General features: G+C 42.4%; 1 protein-coding gene across 1 annotated transcript in view; it reads left to right on the forward strand.

Moving 5' to 3' along the window:
* RXFP2 (relaxin family peptide receptor 2) overlaps positions 1-24130 on the forward strand; it is a 587658-nt gene that overhangs the window by 385288 nt on the left and 178240 nt on the right. Inside the window, exon 4 of the mRNA XM_075851693.1 lies at positions 12828-12933. Within this exon, the coding sequence (XP_075707808.1) occupies positions 12828-12933 (106 nt within the window). The remainder of the gene's footprint in view (positions 1-12827; positions 12934-24130) is intronic.

Here is a 24130-nt window from a genome sequence, read left to right on the forward strand (position 1 = left end):
CCTATAGTGCTCCACCCCTGTATATAGCCCCCCTGTAGATATAGCCCACCCCTTTAAATAGTGCTCCATAGATAGCCCACCCCTGTATATAGCCCCCCTGTAGATATAGCCCACCCCTGTATATATTACTCCATAGATAGCCCACCCCTGTATAGTATATAGCCCCCTGTAGATATAGCCCACCCCTGTATATAGTGCCCCATAGATAGCCCACCCCAGTATATTGCCCCCCTGTAGATAGAGCCCCCACCGTAGATAAAGCCCCCCTGTAGATAAAGCCCCCCAGTAGACAAAGACCCCCATGAAGATAAAGCCCCCACATAGATAAAGCCCCCTCTGTAGATAAAACCCCCTGTAGATAAAGCCCCCCCTGTTGATAAAGCCCCCCTGTAGATAAAGCCACCCCCGTAGATAAAGCCCCCCTTGTGGATAAAGCCCCCCCCCCCCGTGGATAAAGCCCCCCTTGTATATAAAGCCCTCCCCCCCCCCCGTAGATAAAGCCACACACTTTTGTGTTGCAATAAAATAACAAACTATTCAAACTCAACTTAATCCCGTTCCCTCGCCGGCCGGCAGCAATGGAGACCTGCTCTCTTCTGCGCAGGTCTCCTGTAGTTGAACGAAGCGTCTATGAAAGGCGCTGATTGGCTGGGCAGAATGACTTTCCCTGTCAGTCAGCGCCTTTCAACGACGGAAGCTTCACTGGTACAAAAGAGCTGAATGGCCGGTCATGGAATGTACCCGGCCATTCATTGCTTCTAATTGTACCTGTGTCCTATAGATGCAGGTACAATTATAGTGCAAGAGAGGGTGGCGCTGTCACCCCCCTCTAAGTTGTGCCCGGGGCACATGCCCCGCCTGCTCCCCCTATCTACGCACCTGGGGTACCCTAAGAAGGCTTGTTCTTTAGCCTTAGTGCTTCTTTAAGCAGTTAGGTTCAAAAAGTAGAGCATACATATCCATGCAGATACTGCCCTGATATTCGTAGAACCCGTGGCTACAGTGCAAGCCACTCTCTTGTTCTTAGCTGCCACATTATGCTTAGTTATACCCAGATTTACCCCAAACCATTGTTCATTCTTTGATTGAAAGTCCTTACTGCAACATTATAATTATTCTCTGTGTTTATTTTGCGCACTATTTTCAAGAACTCTGTTTGCTGTTAGTGAACGAAAATATTGTTGTTTATATAAAGACACTAAAACAGATCTAGTTCTGCTTACACTGCTTTAAAGTGGAACGTCAGACCTCTTATCCCAGGGGTGTAGCTAGGGGGGCAGGCGGAGCATATGCCCTGGGCGCAACTGGGATATAAAGAAGGGGGCGCCGCTGGTACAGCTGAGGCTTAACACTACAGCTGATCGCTTCTGCAGCCGTTCAGCGATCAGCTGATTTAATACAGCTGCTCTGCAGCATTCTTATCCTCTCAGGCCCCCCCGCTGCTACGGGGCCCACACCAACCCGTGCATTACAGTTATGGGCCGGGTAGCACGGCCCCCTCATGCCCGGTGGCATTGCTAGCAAATTCCATATTCAATTGTATCTGCGTCCCCAGGACGCAGATGCAATTGAATACTATGACGGAGCAGTTCCCTTCTCTGCCATCACTAGGCTACAGGTCACGTTAGGCCTGCAGCCTTTAAGACGCTGGGACTGAGTCCCAGCGCAGGCTGGCACAATTATGTCACTGGATCACGCCGACCTATGCAAGGGTTCCGCCTCGGCGTAGAGCAGGGAACGAGGCTAGCTAAGTAATTTTTTTTTTACTTGTTTCTACAAGGGGGGGCTATGTGTCACTATCTACGTGGGGGTGTGGCACCATCTACAAGGGTGGCTGTGTGGCACCATCTACAGGAGGGGCTGTATGGCACCATATGCATGGGGGGCTGTGGAGAGGCCGCAGTGGAAATCCACAGCAGACTTTTTTTTTTCAATGGTTTTTATTGCTTTTTAGGTAACAGTGCAGATAAAGCCCACCATAGATAGTGCCCCACATATCTACAGGGGGCTCTATAGGGGGCACTATCTACAGGAGGCACGGTGTGTGTATGTGTATGTGTGTGCGTGTGTGTGTGTGTGTATATGGTGCTATTATAATCAGGGACACAGTGTATGGCGCTATTAGAATTAGAGGTGCAGTGTAAGACGCTATTATATTTAGGGGTGTAGTGTGTGGCACCATGAGAATTTTATCTTTGTTTATAGGTGTAAAATGTTGAAAGTAAGAAACTGAAGACATCTGAGTGACAAACTGCAGAAATAGGCTGTGGCTGGGAGAAGTCATCATAGAGGTCTGGACCATAGGGAGAAGAAAAGAGAAAAATAACAACTAGAATCTGAGACGATGTTACCTGTGAGTCACTTAATGTAAATGTTTATTCTGCCTATAATCAGTACTGGAATCACTGTATGATCTGCAGCGAGATGATTTGATTTTTTTTTGGGTGAAATAGCAACTCCCGGCATATCCATACCATTGTTCGGGCCATGCTGGGAGCTGTATTTTTACGCTGTACAACTCTATACGACAGGGGTTGCACTAAATTGAGCTGTATTTGTGCTGGTGCTGTATTTAGGTACTCAGCTTGGTTCTACTGCTGTATTTACGTACTGATCTTGTTTCTGGTGTTGTATTTATGTACTGAGCTTGGTTCTGGTGCTGTATTTGTGTACTGAACTTGGTTATGGTTGTAACGACGGGGGTAGGGAAACGAACAAGTGAGCCCTAATCTACCCACCACTCTGTCCCTGCCTACTTGCAACGACCCACCCTAGGCGACGGGGTACAACTGGGCGGCGGTCCCTACGCTCAGTAAGTGCATGAGACAAACATACAAGGGAATACAAAGCAAAGGGAAAGGGGCAGTTGCCCACGGAAACACCGTGAGCAACCAGAGTGGTGAACGAGCCAAGTCAAACCAGGAGAGCACGAGGTACCAAACGCAGAGAAGGAGAGTAGTCAGTAAGCCAGGGTCAGTATGGAGCAGGATCAAATAGTTAGGAGCTGTAGCTGGGCCAGGAAACCACACGAAAAGAATCACAAGCAAAGGAGGAACAGGAAAGGCAGGTATAAATAGACAGGGGGCGGGAGCTAGCTCCGTCTGGCCAGGCTGCGATAGGCTCTCCCACTCCTAAGCCTGCCATCCTGAGTGCTGGAAGATGGAGTCAGTCTCAGAGACGTAGATTCAGGTGCAGACTGATTACCTATGGGAGTTAACCCCGAAGCTGTGCCTGGCAGATCCTTTACAATGGTGCTGTATATATACACTGAACATTGTTCTGTTGCTGTATTTATGTACTCAGCCTAGCTCTAGTGCTGTATATATGTACTAAGCTTGGTTCTGGTGTTGTATTTATGTACTGAGCTTTGTTCTTGTGTTGTATTTATGTACTGAGCTTTGTTCTGGTGCTGTATATATGTACTGAGCTTCGTTCTGGGGATGTATATATGTATTAAGCTTTGTTCTGGTGTTGTATTTATGTACTGAGCTTTGTTCTGTTGTTGTATTTATGTGTTGAGCCTGGTTATGGGGCTGTATATATGTACTGAAATTTGTTCTGGTGTTGTATATATGTACTGAGCTTGGTTCTGGTGTTGTATTTATGTATTGAGCTTGGTTCTTGCTCCCTATGTATGTATGACCTTGGTTCTGAAACTGTAATTAAATAGGATATATTTATAACAACAAAATTGCAGGGCAGCCAGTGAGCCAGCTCCATTCTTCCCCTTAATGGTTGCCACATACATGTACATGGCAAGTCATTGAGGGGTTAAGCATTATTTATATAAAACCAGAAAACCTTTTAATATCAAACACAATTTGTAACTAAGGCTATGCTCACATCACATTAATGCGCTACGTTTGGCATGTGTGCCGGGAAAACTCCCAACTCATACACACCCATAGGCCCAGATTCACCCGGCGTATGCCAAGAGTAGAATGTACTTTCTTTTCTGTATGAAATAGTGTAGTAGACTGCACTATTCCATTTAGATGCATACAGTCAAAAACATATTTACTGTGAGGTATACGTTCTTCTACCATGGGCTCTATGGGCATACTGCCGCAAGGATTGCAGCTTTCCATTGGAGGCATACCCAGAAAATTCTTGCAATGTACATTTTCGACATAAAAGACGAACCTGATGTGAACAGATCCTAACAGCAAAGGTTATAAGACAAAATCAGTCAGCTACTGCCCAGGTGGGGCAAAAGCCCCTGTGGCAGCCAGCAATATTGCACCAGTAGAAGGACAACCTAACTTCTCTTGGTCACAGTACTGCAGGTCATGGCAATAGAAATGCCATGACTTGTGACCTCTGACAATGGATTTGAAATCAATGACACTGCTATGGGTAAAATTTAAATGTGATGCAGATGCAGTAAATATCATCTTTTGTTTAGCATTTTTATCTGTGGTTAAAATGTCATCAACAAATTTAACTCTGCTACATCAGAAGATTGTTATATAAAAAAAAAAATAACAGCATTAAATGTATTAGCTGCTATCCACTAATATACAGTTATGTCCAGAATTATTTGGACCGTTTTGGCATTTTAGCTGTTTACCAAAACATATTGAATATACAGTTATATAATCAATATGGGCTTAAAGTGCAGACTCTCAGCTTTAATTTGAGGGTATTCACATCCTAATTTGAGGAAGGGTTTAGAAATTACAGCTCTTTAACCCCTTAAGGACGCAGCCTTGTTTTGGCCTTAAGGCTCAGAGCCCATTTTTCAAATCTGACATATTTCACTTTATGTGGTAATAACGTCGGAATGCTTAAACCTATCCAAGCGATTCTGAGAAAGTTTTCTCGTGAGACATTGGACTTTATGTTAGTGGTAAAATTTGGTCGATATATTCAGTGTATATTTGTGAAAAATTGCAAAATGTAGAGAAAATTTTGAAAAAATAGCATTTTTCTGAATTTAAATGCATCTGCTTGTAAAACAGTCGGTTATACCCCCCAAAATAGTTACTAGTTCACATTTCCCATATGTCTACTTTAGATTGGTATCGTTTTTTTGAACATTTTTTTATTTTTCTTGGACGTTACAAGGCTTAGAACATAAACAGCAATTTCTCATATTTTTAAGAAAATTTCAAAAGCCTTTTTTTTAAGGTACCTGTTCAGTTCCGAAGTGGCTTTGAGGGGCCTATGTATTAGAAATCCCAATAAAACACCCCATTTTAAAAACTAGACCCCTCAAAGTATTCAAAACAGCATTTAGAAAGTTTTTTAACCCTCTAGGAATTTCACAGGAATTAAAGCAAAGTGGAGGGGAAATTTGCAAATTTCATTTTTCTTGCTGAATTTTAATTTTATTCCATTTTTTTTCTGTAACAGAAGGTTTTACCAGAGAAACACTACTAAATATGTATTGTCCAGATTCTGCAGTTTTTAGAAATGTCCCACATGTGGCTCTAGTGCGCTCGTGGAATAAAACACAAGCCCTAGAAGCAAAGAAGCACCTAGTGCATTTTGAGGCCTCTTTTTTATTAGAATATATTTTAGGCAGCATGCCAGGTTTGAAGAGGTGTTGAGGTGCCATAACAGTAGGAATCCCCCAAAAGTGACCCCATTTTTGAAACTGCACCCCTCAAGGAATTCATTTATGGTTGTTGTTACCATTTTGACCACACAGTTTTTTCACAGCACGTATTTGAATTGGGCTGTGAAATTTTAAAAATGAAATGTTTTCCAATAGGATGTCATTTTTGATAACATTTCTTATTTTCACAAGAAATTAAATACCCCATTTTGTTCCCCAATTTGTCCTGAGTGCGGCAATACCTCATTTGTGGTGAAAAAACTCCTTCTGAGCCCTCCCATGGGCCCAAACGGCAAAGTAGCGCTATGTGTTTGTTGGAGTCCAGATTTTGCTGGATTGGTTTTCGGTGCCATGTCGCATTTGCAGACCCCCAGAGGTATCAAAGCAATGGAAACCCACCAGAAGTGACCCCATTTTGGAAACTACACCCCTCAAGGAATTAATTTATGGTTGTTGTTACCATTTTTACCACACAGTTTTTTCACAGCACGTATTTGGATTGGGCTGTGAAATTAAAGAAATTTAATTTTTTCCAATAAGATGTCATTTTTTATCAAAATTTCTTACTTTTACAGGGAACAAAATACCCCATTTTGTTGCCCAATTTGTCCTGAGTGCGGCAATACCCCATTTGTGGTGATAAACTCCTTCTGAGCCCTCCCATGGGCCCAAACGGCAAAGTAGCGCTATGTGTTTGTTGGAGTCCAGATTTTGCTGGATTGGTTTTCGAGTGCCATGTCGCATTTGCAGACCCCCAGAGGTATCAAAGCAATGGAAACCCTCCAGAAGAGACCCCATTTTGGAAACTACACCCCTCAAGGAATTAATTTATGGTTGTGGTTACCATTTTGACCGCACAGTTTTTTCACTTTTCACAGCACGTATTTGGATTGGGCTGTGAAATTAAAAAAATGTAATGTTTTCCAACAAGATGTCATTTTTGATCAAAATTTCTTATTTTCACAGGGAACAAAATACCCCATTTTGTTGCCCAATTTGTCCTGAGTGCGGCAATACCCTATTTATGGTGATAAACTGTCGTTTGGGCCCATGGGAGGGCTCAGAAGGAAAGGAGCGCTATGTGTTTGTTGGAGTCCAGATTTTGCTGGATTGGTTTTCAGGTGCCATGTCGCATTTGCAGAGCCCCAGAGGTAGCAAAGCAATGGAAACCCACCAGAAGTGACCCCATTTTGGAAACTACACCCCTCAAGGAATTGATTTATGGTTGCTGTGACCATTTTGGCCCGACAGTTTTTTCACAGCACGTATTTGAATTGGGCTGTGAAATTTAAAAAAATTCATTTTTTCCAGTAAGATGTCATTTTTGATCAAAATCTCTTATTTTCACAGGGAACAAAATACCCCATTTTATTGCCCAATTTCTCCTGAGTGCATCAATACCCCATTTGTGGTGATAAACTGCAGTTTGGGCCCATGGGAGGGCTCAGAAGGAAAACACCACCATTTGGCCTACTGGAGCTTTTCTGGTGCTATGTCATGTATGCAGAAGCCCCTGAGGTACCAGTACAGTTGAAACCCCCGAGAAGTGACCCCACAGGTGTAGTGAGCATTTTGACCCCACAGGTATTGTGTAAAAGATAATGCGCAGCAGATGGTGCAGTGTGAGATTTGCAATTTTCTATATATATATGCCATTTCAGTGTCCGATATAGTGTGCCCAGCATATGCCACCGGAGATATACACCCCATAAACTTTAATGTGGGTTCTCCCAGGTACGACAATACCCTACATGTAGCTGTTATTAGCTGCCTGGACACACAGCAGGGCTCAGAAGGGAAAGATGAGGGGGATAAGCTGTGCGGAGTGCATCAGGGTAGATGAAAAATCTAAGGGATCTATGATAAATTTTAAAACACTTTCATACAGAGCCCTGGTTTTTCGGGACACGTGTCACATTGATATATTGTGTTCTCCCTTATCCCCCTTTTATAGCAGACTTTGCACCTCTTTTGACTTTTTCCCTTCTTGCCAGTTTGGGGAACTTCTTCTGGAAAGTGTTGCCCTGGTACGATGCCTGTGGCCTCGCTTCCAGAAGTACTGGGTGCCCCCTTCTTGGTCCCTAAAGATTAGGTTCTTGATAATGATGTGCACGGCCAGCTTCTTATACCACACCGCATGGCGCTGTAGGGCTTCAGGGCTTGATCTGACAAGTCCATCCCTCCCATGTACCTATTGTAGTGCAGGATGCAGTCTGGTTTGGGGGTCTCTGTACTGGTTCCATGTATTGTTGTCAATACAAGAACATCTCTCTTGTCCTTGTACTTGACACACAATATGTTGCTGCTAGATTGTGCCCTGCTCTCACCCCTTCTTGTTCGCCCAAGCAGAGTCTTAGGGAGGCCTCTCAGATTTCTTCTAGCAGTGCCGCATGCCGCAGGACTTCTGGAAGCGAGGCAGTTGAAGAGTGGGACGTTAGTATAAAAATTATCCAGGTAGAGGTGGTAACCCTGGTCCAGCAGTGGGTGCACGAAATCCCACACAATTTTTGCATTAACTCCCAGTAAGGGGGGGGCATTCTGGGGGCTGAATACTGGTGTCCTTCCCTTCATATATCCTAAATTTGTAGGCATACCCTGATGCACTCTTATACAAGCTTATACAACTTCACGCCATACCTTGCCCTCTTACTCGGCAGGTACTGGCGGAATTGAAGCCTCCATTTAAAATGTACCAAGGACTCATCAATAGAAATACACTTCTCGGGGTGTATGCTTTGGAAAACCGGGCACTGAAATGGTCTAATAGGGGTCTCCGTTTATACAAACGGTCAAAACTGGGGTCATCTCGGGGTGGGCACGGCCCATTATCAGTATAATGTAAGTAGCGAAGTATTGCCTCATTTATTTATTTTTAGGTTCCAGTTCAGTTCTGAAGTTGCTTTGAGGGGCCTATATATTAGAAACCCCTATGAAACACCCCATTTTAGAAACTATACCCCTCAAAGTATTTACAACAGCATTTAGAAAGTTTATGAACACTTTAGGTGTTTCACAGGAATTTAGAGCAAAGTAGAGGTGAAATTGAACATTTTATTTTTGTCAGAAAATCCTTTTTATACCATTTTTTTCTATAACACAAAAGGTTTTACCAGAGAAACGCAACTCAATACTTATTGCCCAGATTCTGGGCCCCCTGTAGCATTCCCTGTAATGGCCACCCTGTGGCATTCCATGTAGAAAAGGTCCCGTGTGGCATTCCCTGTAGATAGGGTCCCCTGTGGCGTTCCCTGTAGATAGTGCTCCCTGCAGCGTTCCCTCTAGATAGTGCCCCCTTCGGCGTTCCCTGTAGATATTGCTCTCTGTGGCGGTCCCTGTAGATAGTGCCCTTAGTGGCGTTCCCTGTAGATAGTGCCCCTTGTAGCATCCCCTGTAGATAGTGCCCCCTGAGGGGTTCCCTGTAGATAGTGCCCCTTGTAGTGTCCCCTGTAGATAGTGCCCTATGAGGCGTTCCCTGTAGATAGGGCCCCCCTATAAAGTCTCCTGTAGTTAGAGGCCCCTCTATTTAGTGCCCCCTATATAGGCCCGTATAGTTAGTGCCTCCTCTATAGTCCCTGTAGTTAGTGCCCCCTATATAGTCTTCTGTAGTTACGGCCCCCTATATAGTCCCCTGTAGTTAGTGCCCCCTATATAGTCCCCTGTAGTTAGTGTCCCCAATAAGGCCCCAACACTGCCCACAGTAGAAGAAAAAAAAACATTATATGCTTACCTGTGCCCGTTCCCGCGCCGTCCTCCAGCGATGCCAGGCCTCCAGTGGAACAACGCAGCTGCGCAATGACATCATCGCGCCGACTGCATCATCACTAAAGCGCCGAATGACGAGGTGCTTCGCCAGAGGAGCGCTAGGCAACTGAATGGTATCCTCATCCTAAGAATTCGGATACATTTGAGTGCAGGGGATCGGTTCCGGTTTCCCGCTTTACCCCGGCTCTGCGAAGCGGCTGTCATTTTAAAAACCGGTTTGGGAGAACCGGGGCGAACTGGATGGATCCCACCCCTGGTTCCCTGATTATAAGCTGATCACAGGATGTCCGCATGTTGGAATACACAGCAATCAGCTGTAATCTGTGGGGAACTTGGTAGCAAGTGTTTAGTTTCCCCACAACACCACCACAGGGGAAGTGAAGCATTACACAAGGCCCATTGAAATCTATGGGCTGATGTGATACATGGACAAGCCAGTGTCCCCAGAGTAAAATACATTCTTTCTAGCCACTCTGCTCTGGCTAATAGATCAGGGTATTGTCTTGGGGACCCCCCCCCCCCCTCTATTAATTCAAAATCCTGAATAGGGTATATGAAAATACATTTTCTAAACCAGACAACTCCTTTAACATACAGCACTTCCATCGATTGAGAAATTTGAATTTGGGCAACTTTAAAGAGAACCTTTCACCTGCACATACATGTGCAGCTGAGTGCTGAATGGGCAGGGCTGCACAAACCCTGGGTTACTTTACATTTTTTCCCTACCCTCCTCCGTTATTTAGATATCGGTGCCGTTATATTTGGCACCTGATATTTAAATAACCCCCTGAACTGTCAATGGGGTGTATTATGGCAAGGGGGCATGTAACATCGCTGGGACACTGTCCAATCAGCTACGGACAGTGTCACAGCAAGAGCTGGGGAAAGGAGAGCGTGTGCACGTGAGAGATCACGCAGTCTTGTCCTTGTCTCCCGAGAGCTGAAAAGTGAGTGAGATGGTGCGCGTGCTGCTCTGAGCTGCGCGTGCACGTGATCTCCTCTCTCCAGCTCTTGCCGTGACACTGTTCGTAGCTGATTGGAAGGTGTCACAGCCATAGAAACACGCCCCCTTGCCATTAAACGCCCCATCTCCGAGCTGCGCGCGCACCATCACACTCACTTTTCAGCTCTCGGGAGAAAAGGACAAGACTGCGTGATCTCTCACGCACACACGCTCTCCTCTCCCAAGCTCTTGCTATGACACTATCCGTAGCTGATTGGACAGTGTCACAGCGATGTTACATGCCCCCTTGCTATAATACGCCCCATTGACAGTTCAGGGGGTTATTTAAATATTGTGCGCCAAATATAACCGCAATGATATCTAAATAACAGGGGAAGGTAGGGAAAAAATTTAAAGTGCCCCAGGGTTTGTGCAGCCCTGCCCATTACATGCTGGACTCAGCTGCACTTGTATCGGCAGGTGAAAGATTCTCTTTAACATGTGAAAAATATTTTATTCGTAGTCTCTTTTGAAGTTCCTGCTGATCTCAGCAAGACAAAAAAAAAATATCCTTGACAGTCAGTTTGACTTTTTCTGAAGTAGGGTGGTGAAAATGAGTTTTAAAGTCTTTTCTAATTGTTTCCTTTATTATATAAACGTCATATTCGCTATATACAGTATAATCTAGAAGCTCCCCAAAAGTGAGGTGCAAATTAAACATTAACACTTGGGGAGAAAAGCAAAGCTCCAATGCAAAATCTGTAACAGGGCACCCCACTATCACATGTCAACTATAGTTCTAGTTCCCTCATTACGGTCAATAGGGCCTTTTGGCCCCTCTCAGACTCCAGAGCTCGCATGCAACAGTAGCCTCTGCGCCCGCTATAGTTATGCCCATGGAAATTGTACATGAGAATAAGGGCATCCTTAAAATATTGCTGCTCTAGTTGATCATGCATAAAATAAAAATAACATTAACATCATAATAACTTATAGATGTTAACCCCTTCCCCCTGCTTGCATTCTGGGCCCTAATGTCCAAGCAATTTTTTTAGTTTTTCTATCGTCACATTCAAAGAGCTATAACTTTTTTATTTTCACGTGGACATGGCTGTATGAGGACTTGTTTTTTGCGGGTTGAGTTGTATTTTTCAATGGCACCGTTTTGGGGTATATAGAAGTTCTTTTTATTAACTTTTATTAACTTTTTTGGGGGGGGGGGATATAAAAAAAAAACCCAGCAGTTTAGCCATAGTTCTATGCATTTTACATTTACGCCGTTTACCATGCGGCGTAAATAACATGTTACCTTTATTCTATGGGTCGGTACGATTACAGCAATACCACATATGTAGAGGTTTTTATGTTATACTACTTTTGCACAATAAAAACACTTTTGAACTAAAATTATTTTATTTTGCATCGCCGCATTCCAAGAGCCATAACTATGTTATTTTTCCGTTTTCCGTCAATGTCGCCATATGAGGGCTTGTTTTTTGCGGAACTTCATTGCTACAATTTCAGGGTACATGGGACTTATTGATTTAACCTTTTATTATTATTTTTTGGGGGGAATGGGAAAAAGTAGCAAGTTTGCCATTGTTTTTTGCGGGTTTTTTTTTTTACCTTGCGGTTTAAATAATATGCTAACTTTATTTTTTGGTCATTACGAATGTGGAGATACTATATATGTGTAGTTTTTATTTTATTTTTACACTTTTACTAAATAAAACAATTTTTTTATGGGAAAAAACGGTTTCATATTTTTTTATGTGTACCTTCTTATTAATTTTTTTTCACATTAATTATTTCATCAGTCCCACTAGGGGACTTCACTGTGCAATATTTAGATCACAGATATAATGCTTTGGTATACTTAGTATACCATAGCATTATTGCCTGTCAGTGTAAAACTGACAGAAATCTATTAGGACGTGCCTCCGTCACGGCCTAATAGATATATTGCTAGGGCAGACCTGGGGGCCCTTGTTAGGCCCCCGGCTGCCATGGCACCCCATCGGATGCCCGCAATTGCGGGCTGCCGATGGGTGACAGAGGGAGCTCCCTCCCTCTGTAAACAACTCAAATGCAGCGGTCGCTAATGACCGCGGCATTTGAGGGGTTAAACGGCCGCGATCTAAGTAAACTTTGATCGATATCATTGGAGCAGGAGCCCGGCTGTCATCAGGCAGCCGAGCCCCGGATCCAGCCTGCACGGGACAACCATGCAGGTCGTTTATTAGGCCGCTGTGAAAAGGCGGCGGCCTAGAACAAAGCCCCTTAATGACCGCCATGAAAAGGTGTATCGGCGGTCATTAAGGGGTTAATGGGGAATTCTGTACAATACACTAAGCTTCCTATGAAAAGACATTTATAAAATACTAAGTCTACGCCATACATTACACCATTTACGCTAGCTTGGGCAATTTAGCAATCTAATAAAAATAACAGCAGATATTAAGTAAGTTGCATGTTATGATACAAAAAGTAGTTTTAATGTTTATTTTGTACATTTCAGTGGAGCATTTAGTGAATATGATTACTGTCAATTGCTTCTAGGTCTCACCCAGTTCCCAGACATTTGTGAGTGCAAAGACACTGAGCTCGAGTGTGTAGAGGGAAATTTAGAAGCAGTTCCGTACGTGTCAAGCAATGTAACACTTTTGTAAGTAGACACTTGTATTCCTCTGATTCTACTAACTTGCTTTCATCTAATAATTCATCTGTGACAATCCTATTAAATTCTGGATCATCCCATTTACACATTCCTCACCCCTCCACTCACTATCTCGTCTTCCAAGTTCATGCACCTAGATTGATTTCAGGCATTTCCTTATTCTAGTCCAGTTTCCTGACAATTGTAATTGACCCCTAGATCCCACATTACATCTGTCATTAGCATAAAATGAGAGGAAATATAATTGAAATATGTGCATGGAACATTGAATTTACAACTATTGCATTATAATAGATACAGAATATCCTTTAAAGTGTAACTAAACGTTCAACAAACTTCTGACATGTCTTAGGAACATGTCAAAAGTTTTGATTGGTGGGAGTCCAAGCAGCGAGACCCCCATCAATCGCTAAAACGAAACGGCAGAAGCACTTGTGTGAGTGCTCAATGGCTTCATTTCTGTTCTGCTTTTTCCAGAAAGCCGAGGTAGCGGAGTACGGGCTCATAGACTTTCTATTGAGTCCGTACACCGCTACATTGATTTCTGGAAAAAGCCGAACAGAAACGAAGCTGCTGAGCGCTCACATGAGCGATTTTGTCGCTTCTTCATTTTAGTGAATGGTGGGCGTCCCAGTGTTCGGACCCCCCACCAATCAATACTTCTGACATGTCACTATGACATGTCAGAAGTTTATTGAACGTTTACTTACCCTTTAAAGGCTATGTACACCTTTGATAATGTTTTTGTAATTTTGTATTTTAATAAAAATGTGTAGTGTGTTTGGTACAACTTTCCAATTACTTTTCATTAAAAATTATTTGTCGTTTTTGAGATACAGCTGTTTTGTATCCTGTATACAGAGCAGCAATATCTAGAGCTGAGACCTTAAAGAGGCTCTGTCACCAGATTATAAGTGCCCTATCTCCTACATAATCTGATTGGCGCTGGAATGTAGATAACAGCAGTGGTTTTTACTTTGAAAAACAATCATTTTTGAGCAAGTTATGAGCAATTTTAGATTTCGTTTCTTAATGCCCAACTGGGCGTGTTTTTACTTTTTACCAACTGGGTGTTGTACAGAGGAGTGTATGAGGCTGACCAATCAGTGACTAATCATCGTTATACACTTCTCATTGTTCCAGCCCAGCATGATCCACAGCACAGTGAGATTGTGCAGTGAAAGAAGCCCGGCTGGAACAATGAGAAGTGTAGGACACTGATTAGTCACTGATTGGCCAGCCTCATACACTCCTCTGTACAACACCCACTTGGTCAAAAGTAAAAACACGCCCAGTTGGGCATTAAGAAACTAAATCTAAAATTGCTCATAACTTGCTCAAAAATGATCGTTTTTCAAAATAAAAACCACTGCTGTTATCTACATTCCAGCGCCGATCAGATTATGTAGGAGATAGGGCACTTATAATCTGGTGACAGAGCCTCTTTAATCTATCAGGTCAGCGGGACTGACGTGTTCAGTGTCAGCCGGTCCTGCGTGCCAGTCAAGCTGTTACCGATCACATCTAAGTTCATAACTTATATGTGATCAATAACAGGTAGATCCTGCGTGCCAGAGACACGCAGGACCCGCTTTCATTGAACTCGTCAGTCTCACTGACCTGACGATACAGCTGATCTGTATACAGGATATAAAGCAGCTGTATCTTAAAAAGTGAAAATTATTTTTAATAAACAGTAATTAGAACGTTGCACCAAACTTACTAATAGACATTTTTATTTAAGCTTTAACCTCTTAACGACGAAGGACGGATATATCCGTCCTCAGCAGCTGCTAGTTCGCGCAGGAGGACGGATATATCCGTCCTGTGATGGCGTGGGTACTGTCACTGTACCCACGCGATCAGCAGCAGGAGCACGGCTGTTATACACAGCCTGGCTCCTGCTGCAACTGCCGGAATCGAAGCACGCTCCGATTCCGGCAGTTTAACCCATTAAATGCCGCTGTCAATAGTGACAGCGGCATTTAATGTGTTTGACAGAGGGAGGGAGCTCCCTCTGTCACCCCATCGGCGCCCCCGCAAACAAATCGCGGGTCGCCGTCGGGTTTCCATGACAGCCGGGGGTCTAACAAAGACCCCCAGGTCTGTCTTCCGCAATTGCCTGTTAGTCGATGCCGTAGGCATGACCTAACAGGTTGCCTGTCAGTTTTACACTGACAGGCAATAATGCTTTGGTATACTAAGTATACCAAAGCATTATATATGCGATCGGCACATCACATAGTGAAGTCCCCTGGTGGGACTAAAAAAAAATATGTCAATCAGTTAAATAAAGTTTGTGAAAAAAAAAAAATAAAATTACAGTGAAAATCAAATAAAACTACTTTTTTTGGCCAAAAAGTGGTTTTATTTAATAAAAGTGTCAAAAGAAATCACACATACACATATATGGTATCCCCGCGATCGTAACAACTTGACCAATAAAATTAACTCATTAATTAAACCGCCGGATGAACGGCGTAAAAAAAAAACGAAAAAAAAAAAACGCCAAAATTCGCTCTTTTCTCCCATTCCCCCCATAAAAAATTAAATAAAAATTAATCTATAAGTCCTATGTACCCCAAAATAGTACTAATGAAAACTACACATTGGCCCGCAAAAATCAAGCCCACATACGGCCACATCGACGGAAAAATAAAAACGTTACGGCTCTTGGAATGCGGCGAGGGAAAAACAAGTAATTTTTTTCTAAAAGGCTTTTTATTGTGCAAACGTGGAAAAAACATAAAGTATGGGGGGTATGTCCTGGTCTAGCGTACCTTACAACTAAAACTACATCTGTAGCTCATTGTATTATAATAACTGCAAACAACCACATACACATATATACCTGCTGGGAGCAAGAAAATGGGTGTTTAATAGGTTCTTGTTCATATTGTGTGGGTCTATCTGTCACATCAAGGTGTAGGTTATACTTGCAAAGTCAAAGCCGCTAGAATAGAAGTCCAAAAACATCTACAATAGTACAAATTATAAATCATGTGTACCATAATATATAATATATTCCTGATTTATTTATTTTTTATCTGTGGAGGTTTCTAGTATTCAAGAATACTATAGGCTTCCAATTTGGAGTTTGCAGAGATGATACTTGAGACCATCCACAGTATTAAAAACACCCTGACTCCTGTGAACCTTGTCATACAGGTGAAGATGTGAGCAGGGGCGTAGCTAGAGGCTCATGGGCCCCGATGCAAAAATTCTTACTGCCCCCCCCCCCCCCCCGCAAACTTCTCATGGCCGAAGGTCCGCAGCTTTCAGCTGCATCGCTGGGTCTCCTAAGTGACCCAACAATGCAGCACTAGCAGCCGGGGGCGTCACTAAGGCTGGGTTCACACACCCTATTTACGGACGTAAGTCGGGCGTTTTAGCATTGAATTACGTCCGAAAATGCGGCTCAAAAGCGTTGGCAAACATCTGGCCATTCATTTGAATGGGTCTTACGATGTTCTGTGCCGACGGTCATTTTTTTTTACGCGCCGCTGTCAAAAGGCGGCGCGTAAAAAAGACGCCCGCGTCAAAGAAGTGCCTGTCACTTCTTCAGACGTAAATGGAGCCGTTTTCCATGGACTCCATAGAAAAACAGCTCCAATTACGTCCGTAATGGACATAGCAAAAGACGCCTGCTCATGCCATTACGGCTGAAATTACGGTGCTGTTTTCTCGTGAAAACAGCACCGTAATTTCAGCCGTAACAGACGCTGCCGTGTGAACATACCCTCAGGGCTTAAAATGTCAGGGGAAATAGCCCCAATACATGTGTGTCCGCCCTAAAAAAAGTGTGTATATGAGACAGCATAGCATATCTATAGCACTACGACCCTATAAACTATGGATAGGATTAGATACAGTGGCTCAGCAGACAGTATCACACATGATAGGATTAGATACAGTGGCTGAGCAGACAGTATCACACATGATAGGATTAGATACAGTGGCTGGGCAGACAGTATCACACATGATAGGATTAGATACAGTGGCTGAGCAGACAGTATCACACATGATAGGATTAGATACAGTGGCCCAGCAGACAGTATCACACATGATAGGATTAGATACAGTGGCTCAGCAGACAGTACCACACATGATAGGATTAGATACAGTGGCTCAGAAGGCAGTATCACACATGATAGGATTAGATACAGTGGCTCAGCAGACAGTATCACACATGATCGGATTAGATATAGGGCCCAGCAGACATATCACACATGATAGGATTATATACAGGGTCCAGCAGACAGTATCACACATGATTGGATTAGATACACAGCTCAGCAGACAGTATCACACATGATTGGATTAGATATAGGGCCCAGCAGACAGTATCACACATGATCGGATTAGATACAGGGCCCAGCTCGCTGACATTGCGGCTCCAGCGCTGGACCCAGGATAGGTAAGAATAATAATTTTGCTTTATGTGTTACAGATTATTTTTGTGTGTTTGTGCTTTTTTTACAGGTTCGGTTGTTGGACTTCGGATTCGAGGACTTCAATGACGGCGTTTTTTTTATTCTCAATAAAATGGTTAATGGGGGTTGTGTTTTTTTATTTCAATGAAATATTTTTTCTATGTGCTTGTATCTTTTTAAACTTTATTATCACCGCATTAGTAATGGCCGCTGGCTGATTGACAACCTCCATTACTAAGGCGGGGCTTAATGTTAGCCGGTGCAGAGGCTACACTAACCCCCATTATTACCCCGGTACCCACCGCCAAACAGCTGATTGGCGGGTCCCGGGAGTCGGACCCCGCCAGTCAGGGCAACTAATCTTACCTTCCTCTTCAGCCGCAGCAGAAGTTCTGTCCTCTCGATGTTGTGCGCGGTACATAGCGCTGTGACGTCAGGACCTCCGCTGCGATCCGGAACCAGGAAGGTAAGGTCAGTCTGTTACTATAGTAACAGGGGCCCGCGGCCCGAGTTACTATAGTAACTTTTTATTGATGTGGTGCGGGGGGCTGTGGGCCCCCCTGGCTTCGGGGCCCGGTCGCAATTGCGACCCCTATAGCTACGCCAGTGTAGATATGAGATAGATAGGTAGATAGATAGATAGATAGATAGATAGATAGATAGATAGATAGATAGATAGATAGATAGATAGATAGATAGATAGATAGATAGATAGATAGATAGATAGATAGATAGATACTTTGTCTGTTATGTTAAACTGTCAGCCCTGAGGTGTGACTGCTCAGCATGACAGACATACATACACACAGTGAAGGGATTAAGAGCTGGATTACTAGTTGCTACTTACATCTGCTGTGGGGTCAGAGAGCAGCTGGTACTGCAGGGGAGCAGCAGACACGCACACCATCTTGCTGTAGCCATTCCTTTCCCTCTGAACAGGTCACGAGGAAGAGGGAAACAGCAAGAAGTGAGCTGATTGGGTGGACAGTACAGCGGGCGGGCCTGGGTCTCGTAAGATGAGTGGATTCATCTATCATTCATTTTCCACCCTCTTGTTCCCCCTCCACGCAATGACTGTCTGACAGCTGAGCTGCCACCAATGCTTTAAGCTACATTACTGGGTCTCTTTTGTACCACAGCAGGGACCCAGCAATGTAGAGTAATCATTGCAGCGCTAGTGTGGTGAGGGGGGCATGCGGGCCCCCCTAGCTACGGGGCCCGGTTGCAGTTGCGACCGCTGCGACCCCCTATAGCTACGCCACTGGATGTGAGTGACAGTGTTCCCCTTAGAAGATTATTGTGAACGATCTGCCTAAGATTAAACAAAGAAAAAAAGAAATTTGGAACAATGAGACTGTGGATCCACTAGATCACAGGAATTCTCAGTTTACTTGACATTCGTCCTGCCTTTTCTGCTCATTATCAGATCAAAACAACATGTTGTAGACTAATAACTTTAGTTTCCAATCAATCACACTGAGATACAGATAAAGATACATCTTTATCTTGACTATTTATGCATTAAATACACAGTGGCAAGAAACGTTAACTTGACTTTTTCAATGTCTATTGTTGTGTGATATCACGTTGCAGCAAATTATCAGAGACAAGATAAACTTGGCTACACCTGTAGCGACATTTAAAAAAAATTTTTGCTACCAAATCCTTTCGTTTGATCAGTAATCTTTAGTGTGACTTTTTCCATTTCTTATTTCGCCCCACTATCTTTCCTGCAGCCAATGCTACTTATGCTTGCAGGATTCTCATATAAAGAAGGGTCTGCGCAGCTTTTTGTTATTATTTATTTATTTAGTGCACACAGCTTCTGTAACGCTTCACATAACACAATATTGGCGTAACATTTGTAATAATGACAAAAGACAGCAGGGGAGATTTTTTTCAGTCTGTTCTATAGTTAAAACAGGATCAATCTAGACCAAACAGATAGAAATTGTGCAAATTTATCACAGTGTCGCATACTGTGTGATAAATTTGGCACATCTTGCTACATATGTTAGACAATTTTCTCTTCCGTACCATCTCATGACTGGCATCCTTTACACCAATATTTTGTGCCAAATGAACCATGCCATTAATAAAGCTGGTGCATATTAAGAAAAGTCAAGTCTTTTTTTTTATAGACACTTTTTAAAACAGTTAAGCGAAGTGACCAAAACATAAAATAAATTTGGTGCACGGCATGTTAAGTGTTTGGCGCAATTTGTGCCAGAATTCTGACGCATTTTGCTTAGAAATCTCCCCCAGTGTGGAACAGACACATAAAACAGTGTTTAAGAGGTGCATTAGGCAGTGGCACAGCTAGAGGGGGCTACCCGGGTATGTGTCCCGGGTGCTGGGTGCCAAGGGGAGGCCAACAAGCCACTTTGCCTTGGCCAGGATATTTAGATACAGGAATACGGAAAAATACTCTTTTTTTTCTCTGCATTAGGTAGAAGCCCTTTCCATATGAGATTCCAATATATAACAAATAGGGAATTGATACAATAGGTCAGGCAATGGAGTAGGCAGCTCTAGACATGGCAGGTAGAGATGGTGTTAGAATACCAGTTTGGGAAAACTTTAGCCCTAGTTTAAATAAGTAGACAAACTTATTTGTAGTATGATTGGCTAATAAATCTAATCGCACCACCATAACTAGTATTTACCATCTCTTTTTGAGTTGGTCATGGCATATGTGTTGGATGACACGTGGATGCTGAAATCATTGCAGCTTTAAATAGCCAATTTAATCAGCATCAGGAGGAATCAACTTGTGATCTATTTGGGCTATTTAAGATCCACCGTAAGCTGATATTTAGTCATTTACTTAGAAAATGGGATGTTAAAAGAGTACATACCTGAGTTCTGATCTGGCACCAAGGGGATTGCGCAGACGGATACTTCCAGCAAACCATCTGCGCAGTGATGCCTTTATGAAAAAATGGGATAAAGAGAGTTTAGCTCATATAAAATGTCTTATGAATGTGATAATAGAGGAGAAAACTGAACAACTTAAGACTCTTGATGCGGAAATCTCACAGAGCGTTTGTAAATTGGATGAATTTAAAACTCACCCAGAATTTAAGAAACTTAATTCTAACCTTAAAAAGGAAATATAAATAGAACTCAAAGAGATTTCGGAACGTAAAAAGAAAAACATTTACAGAGATACTATGGACTTTGAACATAATCAAAATTTTACATTTAATATGTCCCCCTCAAATCGAATGGGTCGAGACAAAAATAGGAATAGAATCCAGAATAGAAAGAAACGTCAAACTGATGGACAATTGATGCAGTCCAGACTATCTTCATATGATTATAACACCAGTGATTACACCTCTAGTGATAGAGAGGATAGCCAAGGTAGGACATCCCTGTCACAAGGTAGAACTAAATTACAAAACACCTATTCAAACCATGTTGGTTTTTTAGAAGAGGCAAGACCAGACGAGGGAAGAATCACGCGAGGGCGAAGTCGTCAGAGACCCAAATAGTTGATGGTTCAGGATGCGAAAATAATATCATTAATCTCACTGACTTTACGCTTACTATGGCACGTATTACCTTACTGAATCATGGTCTATCTTTTGTGCCCACTGTGGGAGGAAATGAATTTGAAGTCTATAAAGACATTCAACTATTTGTACGGAAAATCCTATTGTGATTATTTCACTCACAGAAGACTGAACAAGATTCAGGGAAGGAAAATCAAGAAAAATATTCCCAATTTTTGGATAATCTTACGCCTTGTGAAAAAGAGACCCTAACTGCCCTTGAGGAACTACACAGTGAATGTCAGATTCTTGTCCCTCTTAATGTTCAACCAGAAATGTCTGAATTTACTAAACTAAAACCTCCATGTTTGACTGTGCCCCCTATTTCCTCTAATAGATATGTCAGTGCCTTTATGGAAGGAGTCAGCCGTGATTTGAGCTTGACTGACTGGGCAGACTCTAAAGAATATAACCTGTAATATGCTGAACGGATGGCTTTAAATGTACTATGAGAACTGAAAGGAATTACCATAAAACCCAGTGATTAAGGGGGCAATGTCATACTTCTAAAAGAGGAATATTATATTGGGGAGATAGTCAAACAATTGGAAACCAAAAACTATAGACGGGTTCAAGAAAACCCTTTGGGTGATTTGGGTGTTTATTGATGGGACTTCATGTAGAATCTCTTTATACCTCAATTCCCCACTGGGCTGGTTTAAAAGCAGTAGAATATTATCTTGGCAGTTATCGGCCACAATTCTCTCATCAAAATGAGTTTATCGTGGATATGTTAGAATTTGTATAGATTCACAATTGTTTCTGCTTTGACAATAAATATTACTTACAGGTGGAAGGTACTGCCATGGGATCATCTTGTGCTCCCACCTATGCATGCCTCCATCTTGGATATTGGGAATTGGTGGCTGTCTATCCTTGTGAATAATTAAAAAACCATGTCTTTTGTTGGCATAGATATATCGACGATGTCTTTATGGTTTGAAATGGCACAGATGATCAGTTAAAGGACTTTGTAAAAGTGCTTAACTCCAACAACTGTAACATTCTTCTGACATATACAGTCAATACTCAGGAGATAAGCTTTCTTGATTCGGAAAAACAATGATAAATTGGAGACCAGCACTTTCAGAAAGTCTACTGCGGGTAGTACTCTCCTGCTAGCACAAAGTCATCATCCAAAGTCCCTTATACAGGGCATCCCAGTAGGTCAGTTTCTGTGACTTCGCAGAACCTGCTCTGATTTCCATCAATTTTAGAGGGAAGTTCAAGATCTTTCACTTCGGTTTAAACAAAGGGGATACTCAAGAAAAAGTATCAAAAGAGGATACAATAGGGCTTTACATACTGATAGAAAGGATCTCTTATATGACCAGAGTCCAGAAAAAACGAATGACAATATTAACTTTTTATAAAACATGAATACATCTCCTGAAATACTAAATAAAGTTAGATTCATATCCAGATATGGACAACACTGGGGAAAAATAAGGGAAATTTTGCAAAAAAATTGGTCACACTTGACACTTAGTGATGAAATACAAAATATGGTGGGCGAGTATCCCAGCATGACTGCTAGAAGAGCGCCTAACCTGCGTGATCTCCTTGTCAGATCAGAATTCAGGAGATCAGATGCTGTAGTGTGGCCACTTCATCCTTTTAAGGGAATGTTTAAATGTGGCACATGCTCTCAATGCAAATTTGTTAAAAAATCAAATGTGTTTTCTGATTCCACTGGCTGTAAAAATTTAAATGTGCGAAGTTTCCTGAACTGTCGTTCTACGATTGTTGTTTACCTGATATACTGTCCCTGTAGTAAAATCCATGTAGGGAAAACAATAAGATCGGTACAGCTGAGAATCTCTAAACATGTAAGGGATATAAAAAATGGAGAGGAAAAGAGCCCCTTAGCTATACATTTCAAAGAGTGCCACAAACATTCGCTAGATGGACTATCGTTCATGGCTATTTATCAGCTTCCCAGGGGTAACAGGGGTGGCAGCCGTGACCGGGTGCTACTCGAAAAAGAGAGCATGTGGATTTACAATCTCAAAACTCTAAATCCTCTGCATTTGAACAACTAACTCAAATTTCATATGTTTCTATGATGCGATATGTGTCCCGGGACTCTGTTCACACGACTGTATCGAACGTGTGGCCTGACTCCCGGGACCCGGCACGCATCCCTCGTGACCTTATCTCTCTCACCTTTTCTCTCTTTTTTTCTTTTTTTTCTTTATTTATTTTATTATTTATATTGAAGATATTCATTTAAACACAACCTGAAATTGAATATTAATAAGAAATAAGCTAGTATCTCTATTTGAGATCATGTTGCATATCTAGGGTTAAACTAAACTGAACAATGTTGATACTAACCTTTGACTGGCTGACGACCTTGTGAAATAGGTGACTAACGATATGGTTTCTATGTTATGAGGAAGTCACGTGGTGACGAAACGCGTCAGCGTACGCCCTCTTCTTTGATGTCATGCGCCGAGTAGTCTGTGAACTCACATGTGGAGCTACTTGCCACACATGCACGATTCAATTGTACTATGTTCATGCCGATGAAATCCAGATAAACCGAGACCTTTTGGCTGATATATATGCGGTTTGTTCCTCCTTATTCTTGCTTCAAATTGGTACTAAACACCATATGATCCACAAAGGAACTTCACTAGGATGGACAATTTCCTCTATTTTACCGCTATTACCCTCTGTGTTCTTTCCTGACTTTTTTCATTTGTTGCTAGCCATAACACGGACTGTTGGAAAAAGCACGGACCTTGCAAACCAACAGATCGATACTACATATGGAACTCTGGCGATGCGTATATGATCTAATATGTGCCATTGGATAATAATCTCTGTTGGTTTTTGCCTTTACTTATTACTTCCATGTGATCAACTGTAATTCTTTGATACAACAAGGCTTATGGGCTATATATGCTGATACCATTATATACGTGCATTAAGAGGTTATATTCACCTTATATCTACAGCTGATACTAACTCCAATCTTTGTGTGGCATATATTTATTGATTGGATGGCCCACATACTACTCTTTATCTAACGGGTCTATTCTTAGCTCACTACACTCATATACACTACCGTTCAAAAGTTTGGGGTCACCCAGACAATTTTGTGTCTATATAGTCAAGACATTGACAAGGTTAGAAATAATGATTTTTATTTGAAATAATAATTTTCTCCTTCAAACTTGGTTTTCGTCA

Source organism: Rhinoderma darwinii, chromosome 2 (assembly GCF_050947455.1).
Source record: "Rhinoderma darwinii isolate aRhiDar2 chromosome 2, aRhiDar2.hap1, whole genome shotgun sequence".
Taxonomy (NCBI): Eukaryota; Metazoa; Chordata; class Amphibia; order Anura; family Rhinodermatidae; genus Rhinoderma; species Rhinoderma darwinii.